Genomic DNA, 19,763 nt, shown 5'->3' with positions numbered 1-19,763 from the left:
TGGTTTATCTCACTTCAGTCACCAAGATGCCCAACAACTCCAACGGATTTACGCAAAAAGGTAAAGAAGTCATGAGACAGAGGAGACGGATCAGCACTTACCTTTGGTCGCTAAGAGCTTTTTCTGTTCATAGTCGAAAGCCTGAAAAGACATTAGGCATTAGTCTCTAGTTTGTCATCATTGACTTCCAATAAAATGTACAGTAGAACCAGTGTGTCCATTACTACAGTGGTTCTCAAACTTTTTCATGCCAGGGACCCCCAAATTGACACTTATTAGCCCGCGGACCCCCATTTGAAAAGATATGCCAGGGACCCCTCATAAGAGAAGATTTTTTACGGCTCTAGCATTGATTCTGAACCATTTTAATTTCAAGGACCCCCAGTTTGACATGCATTAGCCTACGGACCCCCATTTAATGGCATTTATATCTCTGGGACCCCAATTCATATTGTAAAATCAATGTTAATTTAACTCTGAGAGTGTACAAATGGAACCAAATGGACCCATAAGGGTCCATTTGGTTCCAATCCATCATTTAGCTGGGGACCCCCTGGAACCCCCTCAAGTACCCCTGGGGGTCCCCGGCCCCCACTTTGAGAACCAATGCATTACTATTTACACGTGTATGTGTTTACATGTGTCTGTGTATACCTGCATGTTGGCAAAGGCGGACTGGATCCTCTCTCTCTCACTCATTTGTGCTGCCCTCTCTGCCGCCCGCTCGCTCCCTGGCGCCCTCTTATCTGCCACAGGACTGTCTGATGGACTGGACTCAGGGTCTGACAGGAGGCAGTCGGAACTGTTTGGATTGTGAGGAAATTTGTAAGATAACGTCAGGATTAAAAAATTGAGTAATGGTTCACGTGTGGCAAGTAGTACAGGCAAAGAATAGCACTGTGTGACATGCTGTGCCAGATTCCTTTTTTATTCTCGTTACTTAATGTAACTGTATATTTAATTTCAACCTCCATGGTAATTTGATTATTATGGATGCATAGGATGAGGCTGTCTAATGCAAGGTTGTTTGTCTAAGGAAGGTTTGGATGGCTCAATTTATTTGGCATGCAATTCTTTAAAAGCTTGTGTCTATATGCACTGTAGAGTGAGTTCTACAGAATGTTTAAAACCCCATTGCGGCACTGGGCTGTAATTCCTATTTCTCTGTGTGGATCACTGGTTGTCTCTGGCCTTGTCTGCTTACCCAATGTCAAATAAGATTGTAGTAGTATTTCATTCATAATGTATCGCAATTGTATTTCACACAATCAATGTGATTCAGATTCTCCAGGAGATTGATTTAAATTGCAAGAGAGTTCCATTGTATTCTGCTATAGACATACAGTAAAACATGCATTTAATGTTACCCCTCTGTGAGACTTGTGACCATACTGTGTCGTTTTAATTCCACTTAATTTAACTGGCTGCATTGCGTGAAAAAACTAAATTAAAAAAAGCAAAATGAGGTAATCTTAATATTTGGACACATCAATACATAGATTAAATACTGTTAGATTAAACGAACAAGTTTTTTTTTTTACAACCACAGTTTATCAACTACAACACAACTTGTAGCCTTGTGTTTCAACAATGTGATTGGCTCTTGAGACACAACTTCCAGCAATGACCATTAAGTCTTGGCCTCTGCAAAGACAACAATCACACCGCAAAGGGCCTTGATTTGTTTTTATTGGCTAATTAACTTAGAATGAATGTCCAAAGATGTTCAACAAAGAACCTTGTTCTAGTTCTGTTGATTCCAACATAAAGTAGATGTTCTAGTACCGACCTGTTCATTCCAACATACTGTAGATGTTCTAGTAATGACCTGTTGATTCCAACATAATGTATTTGTTTTAGTCAGTGGTGTAAAGTAACAAAAGTACATTTATTTACTCAAGTACTGTACTTAAGTACAATTTTGAGGATTTCTTAATTTGCTGGAGTACTTTTTTTAAGTAGTGTTCTGTCACTATGAACGTCAGTAAAAACGTAAGATATGCGATATAGCGCAAGGCCTATCCGTGCACGTTTTAAGCTGTGGCGGACTCGGGATGGAGTTATGACATTTTTCTACTGATCCTAAGATATCATAACATCATAGAAAAGGTAAGAAAAACTTAGTCCAAAATTCTCCTTTAAGTAAAACATTTGAGTACTTTTTCCACCACTGGTTCTAGTACCGACCTGTTCATTCCAACATACTGTAGATGGGAATTCTTGGTGCCTTGTAGGAGCTCCACGGCCTGTCGTTTCCCGGACGACGTCTTACAGGAAGCCAGCATCTGTTTCAGCTCGTTGCCATTGGCCGAGTGGGAGGGGCTTCTGGGCATGCCCACCTCCACAAACGTGTCAGAGCCTGGGGAAAGAAAGAACGAAAACAAAACATTAACATAATGTTAAAATTATATTCTGTTTTGTTCCACTTCATGCGTTCATCTCCTAACCCACTTAAGCAATGGGAAAGCGGAGACACAAAGGTTACAACTGTCTTTAAAGAAACACTCAGAAGTGACAGTGTTATGACAACCAAGGTCAAAATATTTCTCATGTTTCTTCTCATTTTCCATTCCACGCCATGCATGTAGTTCAGCACGGTCGATTCTCAGCACCTGCGACTGACTCACTCACTATAAAGTGGTACGTGTGTGTGTGTGCGCATGTAAAAGTGTATGTGGGTGTGTGCGTGCATGTAAGTGAAAAGTCTCAATTGGCACCTGGATTAATTAAGAACTGAGAAGCAGCAATTACAGAGGATTTTCCCTTACTGCTCTGCTTTCAGCCTGCCAGTAACCTGCTCATACTGTACATGGTGTGTATGAATGTGCAGGACATGGTGATTCGTGAGTGTGCGTTTGAGTATGCGTTTGTGTGTGTGTGCGCACGCACACACACAAGCATGGACGAGTGGGGCAATGAGTGCAACTCAAACCAATACACAAGCTTCTCTGTGTGCATATGGGTTTGTGCAAGCGTGCATTTGCAAGCGTAGCTTGTGCCCCCCTCTGTTAGCGTAAAATAATATGATGTCAGTCAAACTAATGATGCTTTCTCTGGTTTTATGTTGGACTGCTTTGCCGGCCTCGCTCGCCCAACAGAGCAGAGCTGGGGAGGGGAGAGGAGAGGAGAGTCGTGCCGGGCTGCGCCCAGCCAGTCCAAACACATTCAGGGACACAGGAGGCGGTCAGGAGGAGGAGACGGCAGAGGAAACCTTACTGGGACACGCCGCACCAGAGGAGACTGGCTCAGGAAAACACGACGGTAAAGTGAGACGCGTGAGAGAGGAATGGTTGGAGGGGAAACCGCACGTGTTAAGAACCAGGGGGAAATTGAGGGCCTTTCTGAACCACTGGTCGACCAGCAGTTAATCTGTCTCCGTTCCAGCCCCATAAACACTGTCAGAGAAGGGGGAGAGATGCCGCTACCGACCTATGTGTGCCACGCGCGGACAATTGCAAAATATGAATACGTTCATTCAGGGCATTTTCGACACTTAAAAGTACTGTAGTTTACAAGGTTACATAAAGGCTGGCTGCAGTGGGTTGAAGTAAATTATGCATAGACTGTCCAGGACTCTCTTCCAGAGTCAAAATACCCACACGTTCAAAATGTTGTTTCACTCAGGTAAGCATTAGGAATTAATTGCAATGTACAGTAGGGCAAGATGTGCTACACAGTTTTGACAATACTCAATGTCAAACATACAGAATCAATAATGCCAACAGTGCCGGAATTGACACGGTCTATCTGTGTGGTTCAGGTCAGAGGGGTACTATACCTTCGTCTGGGTTGGACTTGCTGGAGCGAGGTTCTGATGGGTTGTGTCCACTGGCCTCCTGGACGGAGTCACACTGGGTTGGGCTCAAAACGGTTTCTGCCAGAGATGCAGTGGATATTCTGCCATAGACAGAGCTAGGATGCTAGATACAAATGCATACAGATGCACATGAGACACGGTCATATGAAATAAACATGAAAGCAAGTTTCTTGCTTTAGATAAAGGTGCACACAAACATTTTCAGCAATGACACCGAAATATTGATCCATGCTTGTCGGGACCTAACCCATTGTAGTACTTGACTGCTGACAACAGCCATGTTTTAATAATTAAAAGCTGAAGAAAGCCATGAAGCACACAAAAAAGCTAAAGTGATACAGCTGACAAAAAACTTCTTCAGGTAAACTATTGTAACTGTAAAGCTTCAAGATTCAAGGCATACTAAGCCTGCTCTTAAAAGTACATACCAAATGCAATATGTAATTATCAGCATCATAAAATTACATTTAAAACATAGAGATTAGTCAATGTAGTGTTTAAAATTTGAGTCTTTTTTCATTACTTGGCTCAAGTATTTGCATTGTGTCCATTGAACACTAGCATCCCTATTCTGGGGCTAACTTTCGGTGAAAATATTTAGTGTCGGGTGAAAAGAGTATTTTTTGAAATTCCTTAAAATATTTTGTCTATAATGACATGCCCAACATAGGGAAGCCAGGTTGAAAGAGGTTAATGTACACAATTCCACAACCTAATAGATATATCCCGTGACCCAAGTTTGGGTCCCAACTAAAAGTTTGTGTACCACTGCCTTTGTGTGCACAGTGAATGACTTTAAATGATGGCCTCTACCTGTACCTTCACATGTCCGTTGAGTTGTCCATGGCCCTTGGCACAGTCAGGGACCCCATTGGGCTGCTTGTCTATGGGTGCCAGACCGGGTGGAGGAGAGGGTGTATTCTGGGTGTATCCCTGCATTCCCTGGACCCCTGACAGCAGGATGCTGCTCAGAGTGGCCTGTGCAGCAGGGTGCAGCATCAGCTGAGATGAAAAGCCTGACAACACAGAGGGATCAACTGTTAGCAAATCTGAACTAGGCTGAACTATCTTCGATACGCGTTTTATTTTTTCCAATTATTTTTATATTTTCACCGCTTTTCCCTCTCAATTTAGTTGTTTCTGTCAATTGCCAAGTCTCCTTTTACTAGAGTCCCTTGTCGCTGCTGACCCCTACTGGCTGTTCTTAGGGAGGGTGTAGAAAGCGTGTGTCTCCTCTCCTCTGATACAAGTGATGTCAATCTGCTTCTTTTCACCTAACAGTGAGGAGTTTCACCATCTGGGCATAATGCATGTGGAGGGAGGGACATACAATTCCTTCCAGTTCAGCTCCCCACTGAATATGTGCCCTGACCAACTACTAGTGCAGCGACAGAGTTCGCCTATCTCATCCAGCTTCCCACCCTCGAACACAGCAAATTGTGTTTGTTGCGAAGCCCGGGCCAGGCCGGAGGCACCGTGGCGGATTAAAACCCCTAGTCTCCACAGTGGTTGACAGGAACTTTTCCCCTGTGCCACTCGAGCGACCCTACATACTGTGTATTTGCCACCAAAAAAATCCGCAGGCCTCATGAGTCATGACCCATTAAAATAGAAAATCATGTTGCAATAATATATTATGACCATTTGGTTTAAATGATGCGTTCATAGCTCCAGTTTATGATACCTAACATTTTTTGTCATGCAAGCATATGTTTTTGGAATAATAACAGGAAAAAAAATGTTCAAGGCAAAATCTTTCATTTTGAACCTGAATGCTATTGTTCTACATAAAGTGTGTAATTTTAGGTAGGCTGGTGGAGTTTTCCAGAACCTTGAGACACAGAATGGGAAGTGCCTAATTTTTCCTCACAATAGAACAACTTGTTTCAGTAAAAAAATTAAAAACAGAAATAAAGTAAATCGTAAATCTATTTAATACTATTTATATAACGTATGTATATAATAAACACAGGTATGACAGTGAATGTTGTACCTGCACAGTAATTTAGCTCCGAAGAGTGTACAGATCGAACCAAACTGACCCTCTGTCTCCTCACTACTCTCAAATGGTTTATCTGCCATTTCTGAGCATGGAAATTATGTATGTTTTTGGTGCCCCATAGCACGGCAAACTGGTCAGTGCCGATGCAATACATGGATAATAATCTCATCCGGATCATGAATTATTTTTTGAACCTCAATGCTGAGCCTCTCAGCAATGTCATCTACCATGTTGAACGTGTGCTGTGTCGACTTCAGATGGATTTTGATTGCATGCAGCGTGCGTGCTTTGAGAACCTGTCTATATAAATTGGGTCAATCTGCTAATGTGTTCTTTAAATAGCAGGGGAATACTGCGCTAGACTTTAGACCAGGTCAGAGCTGGTTCAATCGCTATGGCTTTCTGACATTTATCACGCCACCTAAGATAGCAATGTGCCAACAGTGCACCAGACCACACCTCATTTCAAGACCAACATGCCCATGGGTGCACAGATATGCCTAAGTACATTTGGTAGTCATACAACATCGGCACTGGGTGTGGAAAGCTCAACTGCAGCAATGACACTTTGCGTGCGTTTTTGCGCCGTATTGCAATGGGTGTAATATAGAGGCCAACAGAGTTCAGTTACAGTAACACTGGGGTTTCTTAGGGCTGCATGGGCTTTCCCAAACCCATCTTAGTGCCAAGATGTTCTTAGAGAAACCCAGTCAGGCCAATGCCAGCGGTAGACACTAGTGGTGTCCGTCACAGACAGACCTTGGGTGCTGGTGAGGGAACTGGGCCAGAGGGAAGGGGGAGGCGTCTGGGTGTTGGGACTGGCCGTCTGCAGGGGGTTCATGGAGGAGTTCAAGCTGTTGAGGACCGAGTTTGGGGCAGGGGAGTTGCTCAGGGAGTGGGCCGCCGTCGCACCCAGGAGACCTGGAGGGGAGGAGAGGGAGGAGAGGGGGGAGAGAGGGAGAGCGCGGGAGGCGGCAAAGAGAGAGAGAGAGAGAGAGAGTACGAGATCAACGGTGGTCCTGTCAAAGAGCGGGGCCATTTTTCAAGCTAAACATATGTTACATTTACACACTCTGGCTCTCCAGCTATTTTACTGGAATGTCATCATATTGCCATCGACCAGACAGCAAATGAGAGGAAGAAATTCCTGAAATCTACGAGGCCACGGGCATAAAAAGTACATATCCTGTATCTCCTCGTACTCAATGACACCATATTATTGAGTAAACCAACTATGTGGCTGCTCGGTGTCTCAGCCCAAACACTGTGTATGAAAACAGAAAGAAGCAGGTCTGTGGGTTTAACAAGGGGCTAGTTTGGCTCCAGGAATAAGGCTAGAGATTCTTCTGGCACACTGGGCTGTAATCTGATGGAGGGAGGCATGTAGCAATTACTATAGACCAGGATGTGGCCGTCCAGAACTTTGCCCATGGGCCCCAGTGTTCAAACAAGAAAAGGAAGAATCTGGTTCTACTGTACTAGGATGTAATGTCAATGTTTGCCTGTGCACAGATTAGCAGACTTTTTTCAAAGATAAGCCTACATGCTCCACGTACTGGAGGATATTATTAATGCTTGCTTATTATTCTTATGTTGGTCAGATAAATTGTGATAGTGGCTACTGGCGAAGTACACTACAGCCTTGAGTGCACATTCTGTCCGTAAATCCCACTATTTTCTGTTCTGGCGACGCATCACTCAATACTTCAGTGAAAAGGCTTTTCACCACGTCAAATGCCAAAATATCTCTCCTGTACCAGAGTTAAAGTATGAAGCGGTAAAACTACCGTTTTTGTTTTGGAAATGAGAATGTGGCACAATTGTTTTGACAGCCAATATGAAAATTACGGCACATAGTACCATGGATGAAACGTCTCCATTAACCCATTGATACCTGGAACGCATCTGTGTCACTTTAGATGTCTTTGGCTATTCAAAAATAGCAGATATACAAGCTCATAGCGCGGCACCGAGTGCCGCGCTACGAGCTTGTAGGTCTGCTATTTTTGAAAAATCGTGAAAAAATATTTTTTTGATTTTTTTTCTTCAAAAAACTGTTAGGATTTAGAAAATTCTTAGAAGCGGCCTCAGGTCTTAAAGGGTTAAAAGAACATTTCACAAGAGCTGATCTTGGCTGGACCGGGCGAACTCCTTCACATTGAGGTCATTTCTACAGACAGACAAGTAAACTCCTCCACAAACACAGCCGTTTATTGCAGTAATTCATACGCTTGTGAGTTCACTCGTGATTCAATCTGACTGTAGTGCGAAATAAAATTTGCACCGAGGTTATATTCTGATGGTTGGCTGATCAAAAGACGTGCACATGTGGGAAAGGCTTCTGGGCATGCAATCCATACTGTCACAATGACCTACGTTTTCCCAGAGAAAACAACTCTGTACTGTACAACGTTTGAAGTCGTCGGTGCCATGACTCATAGCTTGGTAATAGATCTGCGTCAGAACAGTGAAAATCAGGATTAGTGCATTGTACAGCAAAGCAGTCACTAACAAGCCTCAAGAACAGTCTGGCACATTCGCAGGGAGTTATCATCAATACATTTCCCACCACAGGCAGAAGATTCTCATTGTCTGAGTGTGTGACTGCTAGAGAGGTGGACATGACATTGATGGATGGGGACATTAGCTCTCCCACAAAAACCTTTTATTTTTTGGTCATTAGGAAGGACGAAACAAAAAAAAACTACCACAAAAACCTACCTTGTCCTCTCCCCCTCTTCTTGAACAATGTAGCAGCAAGGTCAAAGAAGTGTGACAGGGTGACTGACCAATGTGAAAGAACTGCAGTCTGAACTGCATTGAGTATAGAAATAACGAGTTTACCCAGAGTGCTGAGCCCCAGGCCAGCTGAGGCCAGGATGTCCAGGCCAACGGGGCAGATGAGGGACGGGGAAGGGCCGTTGGTGGTGGTGGAGGCGGTAACTGATGACGACGAGGAGGAGGAGAGTAACACCCCGTTGCTCTCCAGGCCCAGGAGGAACTTGCGAGCTTCGTACATGTTCACCGCGTTCCTCTCCACACTCTTGACTATCACGGACTAGAGAGAGAGAGACAGACAGACAGACAGACAGACAGACAGACAGAGAGAGACAGACATAGAGAGAGTGAGACAGAGAGAGAGACAGATAGACAGACAGACATGGATGGAGAGAGAGAGTTAGACAGAGAGAGCGAGAGACAGACATAGAGAGAGAAAGTAAGAGAGTTATGCGATTGATCAAGGGATGAGAATTGTTTTTAGAAAACAAGGGAGGTTGAACACAGTGTAGATTGATAAGGGAGCAATAGTTGCAGAGAAACAGAAAAAGGGAGGGTGGATAGAGATGAAGGTAGGAGTTGGAGAAAGATTTAGATTGGGTAGGGAACGAAAGCTCCAGACAGGGAGTGAAAGGGGGGAAGAGGAGCAGAAAGGGGTGGGAGGAAGGAAGTTAGAGGGATTGTGCAGATTAGGAGGATAAACATAGAACCATGACAGGAGACGAGAGGGAGAGAGACGGGGGGGACGGGGGCAAAGTAAAAGCATTTCTTAATCAATTGCATAAAAATCCATCTCACTCAGCGATGTGAGATGTGTTGAGAATATGAGGCAATATTTACAGTTACACAAGGTCAGAGGGAGAAAAATAAAACACAAAAAAAAAGAAAAGAAACTCGTCGAGACAGAAACATGCATCTTCCAGTGGTGGCCGATTATCCACTTCCAATTCAGTTATGGCGTGAGAAATTGAGGGAAACTCGGACGGGTCTCAAGCCTTCTACAGTTTCAGGCCGGCATTACCATAAACTGGGCCATTTCCTAAATAACATCAAATAAAAAGAAAATCGAACTCAAAACACACAAATCATGTCTCGGTTCCTTGCATCTTGCCAGGGTCCAGACCCCTTGCCAAATGAATTCCAGTCACGATCCGTCTCCCTGCTCCTGCCTCCACGCCCTGCTTTACTGGTCTGCCAAAGCACCAGGAGCCCGGCGGCAAACTGCGTGCATTTGGAAAAAGCCCTGTTGGATTACTGCTGTCACCTCATTAAAATGTTAAAGTGAAGGGTTCTAGAGGAGCTCTGGGATGGGTCACTGTTTATCCTGGCACCTAAACACCAGCTTGTCTGGGTTTGGGCTTAGGGCCCGGGGGGGCGAGGCCAAGGGACACCACACCTGGTAAAAGGTGGTCAGGATTAGGCCAAGCAGTACGTTGATGAACATTGTGTGTAGCAGCGCCATGGAGATAGGCTGCTCGTTGAATATTGCACAGGTGAAGCTAAATTCTAAAAGGTAGCCAGTTGTAATATCTTCCAAACTATGGGACATTAGCCACTTACCGGTAAGCCCTATATTGTCTCATGATGAATAGCGGGGGAAAAAAATCTATTGTTGAAAAAAATGTTTCTTTGAACATTTCGGAAAAAATACCGCCTATAATGACATGCCCACAATAGGGACGCCAGGGTTGTGTTGTGGTTAACATTACCAAACTACAAACACACCATGGCAGCCCTGTCAGTGATTTTATAAATCAGAATCATGCGCTCGCGCAGTGATTTTCCAAAGTTGTCTCCGAGGACCCACAACTTAAAATACCATTTGGCTGCTCTTGCGCACAATCATACAAAACTAATCTACGAGCCTGCAGTATTTTCACATTGCTGAGAGCTGGGAACACTTAGTGCCGTATGAATGCGGGGCTTGGTGCCATACCTTGCTGGGCTGTTTTGGCTTGGGCTTGATACTGATGAAGACGTCCAGCTGTTCCATCAGGGCTGTGATACACTGGGGCTCCACCTCTATGTCCTCTTTAATGTCAAACATCAGCACCAGGGGGAGGCAGCCCTGTGGAAGCGTCAACGCATGCACAGACACGCATACAGACACACAGATACAGACACACACACACACACACACACACACACACACACACACACACCTAAATCAGCAAGATTCTTCAAGAAGCTGTCGCGCTTGCAGACCTCCATGTTGGTTGTACAAATAAAAATAAGATTCATATGCGGATTCACCCGCGCCCCACACACAGCTTGGGAAATTCCTCCAAGAGAAATCTGTTTTGCATGATCACCACCGCAAGGACCACAGACATCTGTATTTTTGGGCAGAGCTGCTGGACAGCGCTCTGATTGTCAGTTGTGTGTAATTAGCAGAGAGCAGGGCCAGGCTGGTACTGACAGGGATACAGATTGGAACCATGATCTACCAGTCTGGCAGAGACCCTGCTGCCGCCTCCTCTTCTACTGCTTTCCTTTCACGCTTTCCTGGAAAACCTCTCTCCCACTTCTCCTATGTCCGTGTACACTCCTCCCTGCTCCCCTCTGTCTGCTCCTATGCTCTCCTCTCTATGCCAGTGGCTCTCAAACCCTTTCATGTCAAGGACCCCCAAAATGTATTTGGGCTGCAAACCCCCCCCATTCTCAAATTTTTTTTGTGACCGGGATTTTTCCAAAATAGCAGATCTACAAGCTCATAGCGTGGCACTTCACTATGATCATGTATATCTGCTATTTTTGAATAGCCAAAGTATAAAATATGGTTAAAGTGGCTAAAATGATTGTGACGCTATATTAACAAATTTAGCTGGGGACCCCCTGGTACCCCCCCAAGGACCCCTAGGGGTCCCTGGACCCCACTTTGAGAACCAACGCTCTATGCTAATATGATCTCCTCTCTCCCGTACTCTCTTCTTTCTTCTCCTATGCATTTCCCTTTCTACTACTCCTGCCCCCTTTTCCACTCTCTTCTGTCCCTTCCTACTCTTCATGCACATCACTTCCATTTTTTTCTTTTTTTTCCCCTCAGGCAGGAAAGCGAGAGGCCTCCTTCTTGTGTGTCCCGCTTCCAGACCAAAACGGGAGAAAGTCATGTTTACTGATACGACTTTGGCATTTGCCAAATGTCTTTCGGGGCCAAAAACGGGAGACCGCAGACAAAGAGAAGACAGTCCTAGTAGAATTACTGCCCCACATTATTGCTCTCCAGCCACCGGGCCAAAGATGTTTATAGCCGTGATGTTTTAAATGCACCAGCTCAGCAGAAGCTTCTGGCCAACGATAATTAAGCGGCCGTCATTTTTACACATTTTTGAAAGCCACATGGTTGATTATTCTCGTGAGTTATTCAGATAAGAACAGTCTCCGCGGTCCGGGGCAACAATGCGGAGAATGACCGCACAGCAATTTGAAGAAACAGAAATCTATACGCGAGAAGCCTAACCCCCCTCCCCCCCCCCCAACCCTGGCCCGATGCGTCAGTGTTAATGTGCTGACCCATAAATCACTGACAGGGACAACCACGCAGTATTCTACCACGCAACTATGGACAGTATTCATTTTGCTCTCGTCAAGTTTGACACAAATATGCGCACACTTGCACGAGACGTCTATACAGTACATCTAGGCAGGGCAACCTTGAGTAGGATAGAGATCGTTATTCATCTAAATTATAATATGGACATTTCAGCAGCATGATTATGGCCAAGCAAATCGTGCCCCAAGGCCATTCAAAACCCTTAAAGCCAATCATGGTTCACTTTTCAGAACCCAATGGTTAACTTTTCAGAGCCCACGCATCATTCACACACACCATGTTGACGTTACACAGACAATAGGGGCCATTATGGTCACCGCAAACCCCGCGGAATCTAAATCTATACGCGACCCGTATAGATTACTGTTGATACAAGTTAGCCCTTCTTGTGGACTGGTTTTGTACCCACAAGACCAATGACGCTGAGCAGTGAAAGTTAATGCTCCCTACCAAGTGGATACCGATAAATAAACACACTAATGGCCACACACACACACACACACACACACACACACACACACACACACACACACCCCCCACACGCACAGAGTACATCATACCATGAGGTACTGGCGCGCCAGGCAGACAGACTCGATGGTTCCTTGGATGTAGACGGTGGATTTTTTCTGGGGGCTGTTGGGGTCTGGGAAGTGGATCTGTGCCCCCGTCCTCTGGGTGATGTGCTTGATGTTGCTGCCGTTGCGGCCCATCATGAAGAGGTGGTGCTGGGGCGCTATGTCCAGGTGGGTGCTGACCGAGATGGCGCTGGCCAAGCTGCCGGCCAGGTGCTCCAGCAGCATGGCTGTGCCTCTCTGGAGAAGAAAGAGGGACAGTCATGTAATAGGTGACATAAAAGTGTAACAAATCGTATTGAACTGGTTTGGTACGAGGCTTTCGGATTGGCAAAGACTATGGACCGAGCGACATGCTTTTTTAGAATCAACTTCGACTGATGTGCTCTACAACATTGGTTCTCAAAGTGGGGTCCCCGGACTCCCAGAGGTCCTTGGGCGGGTTCCAGGGGGTCCCCAGCCAAATGATTGATAGTTGGGAGCCAAATGGACCGTTATGGGTCTGTAACTCTGAGAGCGTACAAATGGATTCCATTTGTACACTCTCAGAGTTAAATGAACACAGATGATACTCATTACTACAGTGTAGATTTGGGATACAAATGGTATCAAATGGGGTTCCGTAGCCTAATTCATATCAAACCGGGGGTCTTTGAAATTAAAATGTTTGAGAATCGCTGCTATATCTGTAAAAAACAAAACAAAAAAACCCTGGCACATATCCCACCAATGGGGGTCCGTGGGTTAATATGCATAATTTTGGGGGTCCTTGAGATGAAAAAGTTTGAGAACCACTGCTCTACAAAGTAGTCCAAACGACATCAAGCAAGTTGCAGTGTGCCGTCTGCCCCTCCCAACTCAAAAGATGAACACTACAGTACAACCGCCGTACTGAGGCATGCTGAGAGGCACGTTGCAATAATTATGCCATAGATAGAAACCAGACAGAACATCAGCAGGTCTGGCATTCCCTGTGAATTATGAGACTGGTGGATAGAAAGACAGCCGTACGTCACGTGTTCTACACCAGAGTAGGTTACATCAGCCGATATCACCCCAGTGTGTCAAACAAGGAGCACCTGCAGCATTTAGCATTAACCCATTCAGAACTGAGGCCGATTCTACAAATGTCTTATAAATCCAGTTTTCAGATAAACCTATGTTTCTATGACAGTGCTTCTCAAACATCTTCATGTCAAGGACCCCCAAAATGATATGTATTTGGCCGCCGACCCCCATGTCAAAATATGTTGTTCCAGGGACCAAAGCAACGATTTGAGTTAACAATGTTCGCTTTGAAAATATATGTACAGTATTTAAATTTGCACAAATGTTCAAGATTTTTCTAAAATAGCAGATCTACAAGCTCATAGCGCGGCACAAAGTGACGCTCTATGAGCTTGTAAATCTGCTATTCTGAATAGCCAAAGTATAAATTAATGGTTAAAATCTAAAGTGAGGCTGATGCTTTCCCGGTTTTAATGGGTTAAAATGTACCGAACAGTGACACCTCTGTATCATACAGAGGTGTCATACATAGAATAGTTTCTATATGAACATAGCAACATGCACACTTAAAAAAAAGAACAATGCTTAACATAGCTTTGTTGCCATTTCCCTCACATGATTATAAACATAAACAGTCCCACTACGGCGGCCGTAGCTCAGGAGGTACGTTTAGGAACTGGTTCGATCCTGGGCTTCTTCAGGGTTTCCTTTGCAGTAGATGTGTGAATGGGTGAATGCAATGCACACTGTAAACTCAGCATGTTGGGATAAATGTGCTATAGAAATGCAGACCATTTCCATGGCTGGCTGCCCTGCTCCATGTCAGAACTTAACAAAAACTGCACAATGCTACACAAAATACCAACATTTCAACTTTAAATTAGTAAATTATGGGGGAAAATAGGGGCAGATGTCTCCCGAACAAACACCAGCGCTTCTTATAAAACCAGTGGAAAGTATTGTTTTTTTTCCGCCTGCCATGGCCTGGCCGGCAGAACGGCTTCCATTCCTCGCTGTCTCTGTTGTACCTCTGCAAGCAATCACATGGCCTGGAATAAAAGAGCCATTTCGTATGTACTGTATGAGGAGCTTCAGAGTCCACAACACAGAGGCCAGCATAGCGCAGCAATCCACAGTGGTTTTGGCACTCCTCAAAGGGTCTCCCATCACCACATAACATAGCACACATACTCTCTTAATCCCTCCAGCCCGGATCTGGCCAGAGTCCTAATGCTGACTGACCCCTTAGACCTACCACAAACTCACTCACACACACAACCAAGAAATCACGCATGCGCGCGCGAGCACACACACATGCGCACACACACACACACACACACACACACACACACACACACACACACACACACACACACACACACACACACACACACACACACACACACACACACACACACACACACACACACGAGCACACGCACACAGCTTCGCAAAGGTCAATGGAGGTCCATGTAGTCTGGGTGTGTCAGTAGTTAAACAGGAGGGTTTGAGGGGGGTCTGAGTTTTGTTGGCACACAGAGAGAAGGCTCTAGGGCAGGCTTTAAAATATACACAATTCTGATGCCAGAGTGAAGTGTGTGTGTGCACGTGCACACACAGAAGCAGCAGAAGAGCTGAGCACAGTACACAGTAAAATCCTCTGTGTTCATTTAACTCTGAGTGTCTACAAATGTAGCCAAATGGATCCGTAAGGGTCCATAGACAGTAGTTACATTTGTATGCTCTCTGAGTTACAAATGGATAAATGAACACTGAGGATTTTACTGTGTCAGCAGCTCCAGCATGTATTAGACACTGAACCTCGGGGCGTGCAGCCACAGTAACAGGGATCAGTTAAAATGTGCCGCTCAAGGTAGCACTCCCCAGTGGGGCGCCGAACTCACGGCCCATCTGTTACAAGCCACCCCGCATTTCTCGGCACTCTCCTGGTGCTGGAGGTAATGAGGTGGGTTATTGCAAAGAAGCGAGGAGCGCCCGGTGTTGGTGGGCCTTGAAATGCTGCTGTTTGGAGAAGCCTCCCTTGTGTGCGGCTAGCCACACTAAAGGGTGGAGGAAAGGAGTGAGGAATGGAATCCCAACTTGGAAGTCAGGAACCCTGTCTTCTCATTCAATCGATTAAATTGGTTGTGACTGCACATGAATCATGCTTTAATAACTTAAAACTTCACTACCAAAAAAGCCAAGCGTCTGGTTTATCTTAGGATTCATACCGTCCACGCCCCAACAGCACAAAACCCCTCGGTCACGCCTGGTGTTTAAGAATCAGGCCACAACACAGATGAAAGAAGATGATAAAAAAAAGAAGGATGTTGAACCACATGACTGCCATGTTAATTTCCTGTACGAGACCCTGCTCACCTTGACGGCTGTGGTGTTGTTCTGCGAGCCGCGTACCACCCCGGTGGTCCCGTAGAGGCGCGTTGGGGGCTTGAAGGACACGGTGAGGTTGTAGGTCTGGGAGATGTGCTGCACGGTGGGGGAACCAGGGTCGGGCTGCACGATGGCCGGGAGCTCGAACGACAGCACCAGGGGAAGCAGCTCCTGGGGCCAATAAGGGGAGGAGGGAGAAGGAAGGAGAGGCAGTCAGTTAGAGCGGATGTATTGAGATAAGTGTACTGTACTTGATGTGCATACCCCCCCCCCCCCCCCCCCGTGATTTTCATCACCAATTGCTGCTAATATTTACTTTACAGAACATTGAAGTGTGTCTTGCCTGTCTTGCCTTTTTTTTCAATTTTACTTTCTTATATTTTTCTTGTTGTCCAGTATTATCTCTATTGTAATCTTGTGTATACAGTATCGTATTGTTGTTGTTAGACAGTCTTGCAGAACATGCCACTAAAGGTGCGTTTAGTGGCACAGACAGATAAAATACTCGTTCGAGCGGCAAAATGACATCCAAAGTCAATGCAAAGACCCAACTTGGCGCAACAAGCATCGAGCGGCGCAAATGAGGCGAACGGGCCGTCGCCTTGGTATCTTGGCTCCAGTTCCCAACTGATTTTGACATTTGCTTCCCCCCAACCAGCGCTGACCAGTGCGACCAAAGTGGAGCGATTCATGCAACTAGAAAGATATTTTATCTTTTGGTGGGAACTGGGAACGCATCTTAACAATTCACTGCTTGTACCTGTATGAGTAAGTGACAAACAAACCCTCTTGATTCTTGAATCAAGGTAGAGAGGTGTGCAGAGAGACAAAGACATGTGTGTGACAGAAGAAAGAAATAGACAAAGAGATGGAGAGAGTAGAGAGAGACAACGAGAAATGTAGAGAGAGGGATGGTAGAGACAAACAAAATGAGGATGTGAGAGATTGTAATTTATCCTCGAATGAACCACATGACGCAGAGTGGAAGATCCTCTAAGTTAATCAGTACCTTTCCTGTCACTACGCTGTTAGTGCTGCCAGAAAACTGATAAAATTTGATTAGTACATAAATCTGGGCACCTCACATATTGTGTCATCGATGTCCCAACCAGACACCGTACAGACAGCTCAGATAAGACAGCACAGCTACACACCCAGTAGCCTGTATCACCTTGTCCTATAGCGAGCTTGTGATTAACACCATTCAGAGAACAGAGTAAAAACACATGTGGGTAAGGGTGATGGGAGGTTTCTTTACACATGCCATGTATCCACGTGCAGACATAACACGGCTCCCTTCGGCGGCGAGCAGAACGTGTCTTTAAAACCTGTCGAGTCAAATAAATCCAGAGCTGTCACATCGACGCAAGGTGCCAGAAACAAAACATCAGCCCCTCCGTCACACGAAACATGCAACGACATGGCATCGCCACTTGGGAGACAGATACTATTTGGAAAAGCTAAGACTAACTTGCAAGGTATACTGTATTAGTCCCACGGCCTGTTTAGTGTGGGAATGTTCACATGTGAATGTCAAGGCTGTACATCAAACTGCAAAAGCTGTGTGATTACAGACGCACAACTGCGACAGGCAGAAGAGTTGTTCGAATGAACACGGCATTTAGATCGCGCCAGTTGTTCAGAGGAGATGAAGACCAGAGGGCCTTTCTGGGACATTCATACATACACATAGACATGTGGGAGGGAATGCACACACACAATGTACACACCCATACGCAGTTAAATTGGAAGGAGAGTACGCCCACACACACACAAATACTCTCTCCAAGAAGTAAATACATGTATTCATGCACGCATACACGCATGCACACACTTGTGCACGCATACACACACAGACACAGTGTTATCCAAACACTGACTCTCGGGCAGAGCGCCACTATGGTTTTGGCTGCCAGTGAAGGGCAAGCAGCATGAATTGCTCTGACCAAAGAAATGCATTCCTGATCAGTCCCATATGTGCTCGGCCCTACATTCATATCACGTTTCAGCGCTCGCACTGTAAGGGCTCGAGAAAATTTAGGTCAGCGTGCAGGAGAAACGCAGAAAGCATAAGCAGAACAGCGGGGCTCAGGGCGCTGAATGAAGGATGAATAGGGTGGTGGATTTACAGAGAAGCTGACCTCAGCTTTTTAAGAAGGGTCTACCTGGAAGATATAAGCCTTGCGTGTATTCGATGTAAAGGTTAAAAAAAAAAAGAAAACGTACCAAAAAACCCACACAACCTTCAGCTCATCCGTCACAAGAGTGAGAGACGGGGAGGAATGAAAACGTCTGCGAAGGCAGAAGGCAGTGGACCTGAGCTCTCATCACCTCCCGATGAGTTCCAGCTCTGCAAGCACCCGAGGGGAGTCCCGGGAGAATCCCTCGCTTGAGCCGCTATACGCCGACGCATACGACTCCGCACCTCCAAAAGGGCCAACATACCTCGGACCCTCTGAGCGCACTATAGGCAGAACCTTAACCCATTTAGACCTGAGGTCGATTCTACAACAGTCTTCTAAATCTTAACAGTTTTCTGAAAAACCTATGTTGCTATATCAGTGGTGCTCAAACCTTTTCATGTCAAGGACCCCCAAAATTATATGTATTTGGCCGCCGACCCCCATCTCAAAATATTTTGTTCCAGGGACCCCCAGAAGCAAAGATTTGAGTAACGAATGTTCACTTAAAAATGTATATAGTTAAAAGATTTGCACTATTTTTTCAAGATTAAGATTTTTCAAAAATAGCAGATCTACAAGCTCATAGCGCGGCACTTTTGAATAGCCAAAGTATAAAATAATGGTTTAAGTGGTTACACAGATGTGTTCCCGGTCTTACTGGGTTAAAGGGGGAATCCCAACATCTGTACTGTAGTGCAGCGAGCGGATAAGCCCGCCGTAAACCAACCACCCCTGGTTTTAAAGGGAGCCATGGAGGAGGATGTGGTCGGGGGGCCACCCAGGATTAACCACATACAGTTATATACCCTTAACCTAAACCAAGGAGGACAAGATACTCACAAAACAAACACTCCTTCTGCTGACTACAAATTGGGCTCCCGATATAATGTTATATACAGTTAAATCACGTTTTATGTATCCATCCATATGCAACTCAGATAGTGTACAATTGTAACTAAAATGGGGCCGTTACTGTGTAATCCCAAATTATCGAAAAAAAAGTGTCAGGTGTCAATTGAATTAAATGGCTGACAAGAACAGTTGGTATCACTTGCTACTAGGGGTTGTTAGTTAATAAAACTAAATAATCGATTTAATTTATTATAAAAAAATGTTTTATAAAATACTGAAAAGAGCAGATCTGACAACGCTATAGTATTTTTGCATCAATTGCATGACACCGTTGTATAATAAAATAGGGCTTAAGTGGTTAATCAGACTAATCAATTTAGTTGATTATAAAAACTCTATTTAAAAATGTTCACGTATTCGTTGATATACTGTATACAAAGAAATAAGCACATCTAGATTATTTGATAGAATAATCACTAAAGAAAATCCATGTAGAAACTATAGCCTGCCTTCACACAGCATCCCATTTGTTAAGCTTGTGCTAAAACCCACTGGTTTCCATCCACTGTGATTATTATGCAGGTTTTGCGAAAGTCAAATTTAAGCA

The 19,763-nt window shown here is 45.0% G+C and overlaps 1 protein-coding gene across 4 annotated transcripts in view; it reads right to left on the bottom strand.

Annotated features, from left to right (window-relative positions):
• Positions 1-19,763, bottom strand: part of bicc1a (BicC family RNA binding protein 1a) — a 78,519-nt gene that overhangs the window by 10,580 nt on the left and 48,176 nt on the right. Inside the window, exons 7-17 of one of the 4 annotated variants that reach the window (XM_084075546.1) lie at positions 16,110-16,292; positions 12,711-12,962; positions 10,534-10,665; positions 8,664-8,877; positions 8,196-8,273; positions 6,579-6,740; positions 4,631-4,833; positions 3,779-3,920; positions 2,188-2,359; positions 655-802; positions 102-141 (exon numbers count right to left, since the gene is read on the bottom strand). In XM_084075546.1, coding sequence (XP_083931672.1) covers positions 102-141; positions 655-802; positions 2,188-2,359; positions 3,779-3,920; positions 4,631-4,833; positions 6,579-6,740; positions 8,196-8,273; positions 8,664-8,877; positions 10,534-10,665; positions 12,711-12,962; positions 16,110-16,292 — 1,726 coding nt within the window. The remainder of the gene's footprint in view (positions 1-101; positions 142-654; positions 803-2,187; positions 2,360-3,778; positions 3,921-4,630; positions 4,834-6,578; positions 6,741-8,195; positions 8,274-8,663; positions 8,878-10,533; positions 10,666-12,710; positions 12,963-16,109; positions 16,293-19,763) is intronic. The other 3 variants (XM_084075547.1, XM_084075548.1, XM_084075549.1) reach the window with 3 other exon arrangements.

The sequence above is a fragment of the Gymnoscopelus microlampas genome (genome assembly GCF_963454915.1).
Source record: "Gymnoscopelus microlampas genome assembly, chromosome: 13".
Classification (NCBI taxonomy): Eukaryota; Metazoa; Chordata; class Actinopteri; order Myctophiformes; family Myctophidae; genus Gymnoscopelus; species Gymnoscopelus microlampas.
The sequence above is the reverse complement of the archived record's forward strand: the minus strand, read 5'-3'. Positions and strand labels throughout refer to the sequence as shown.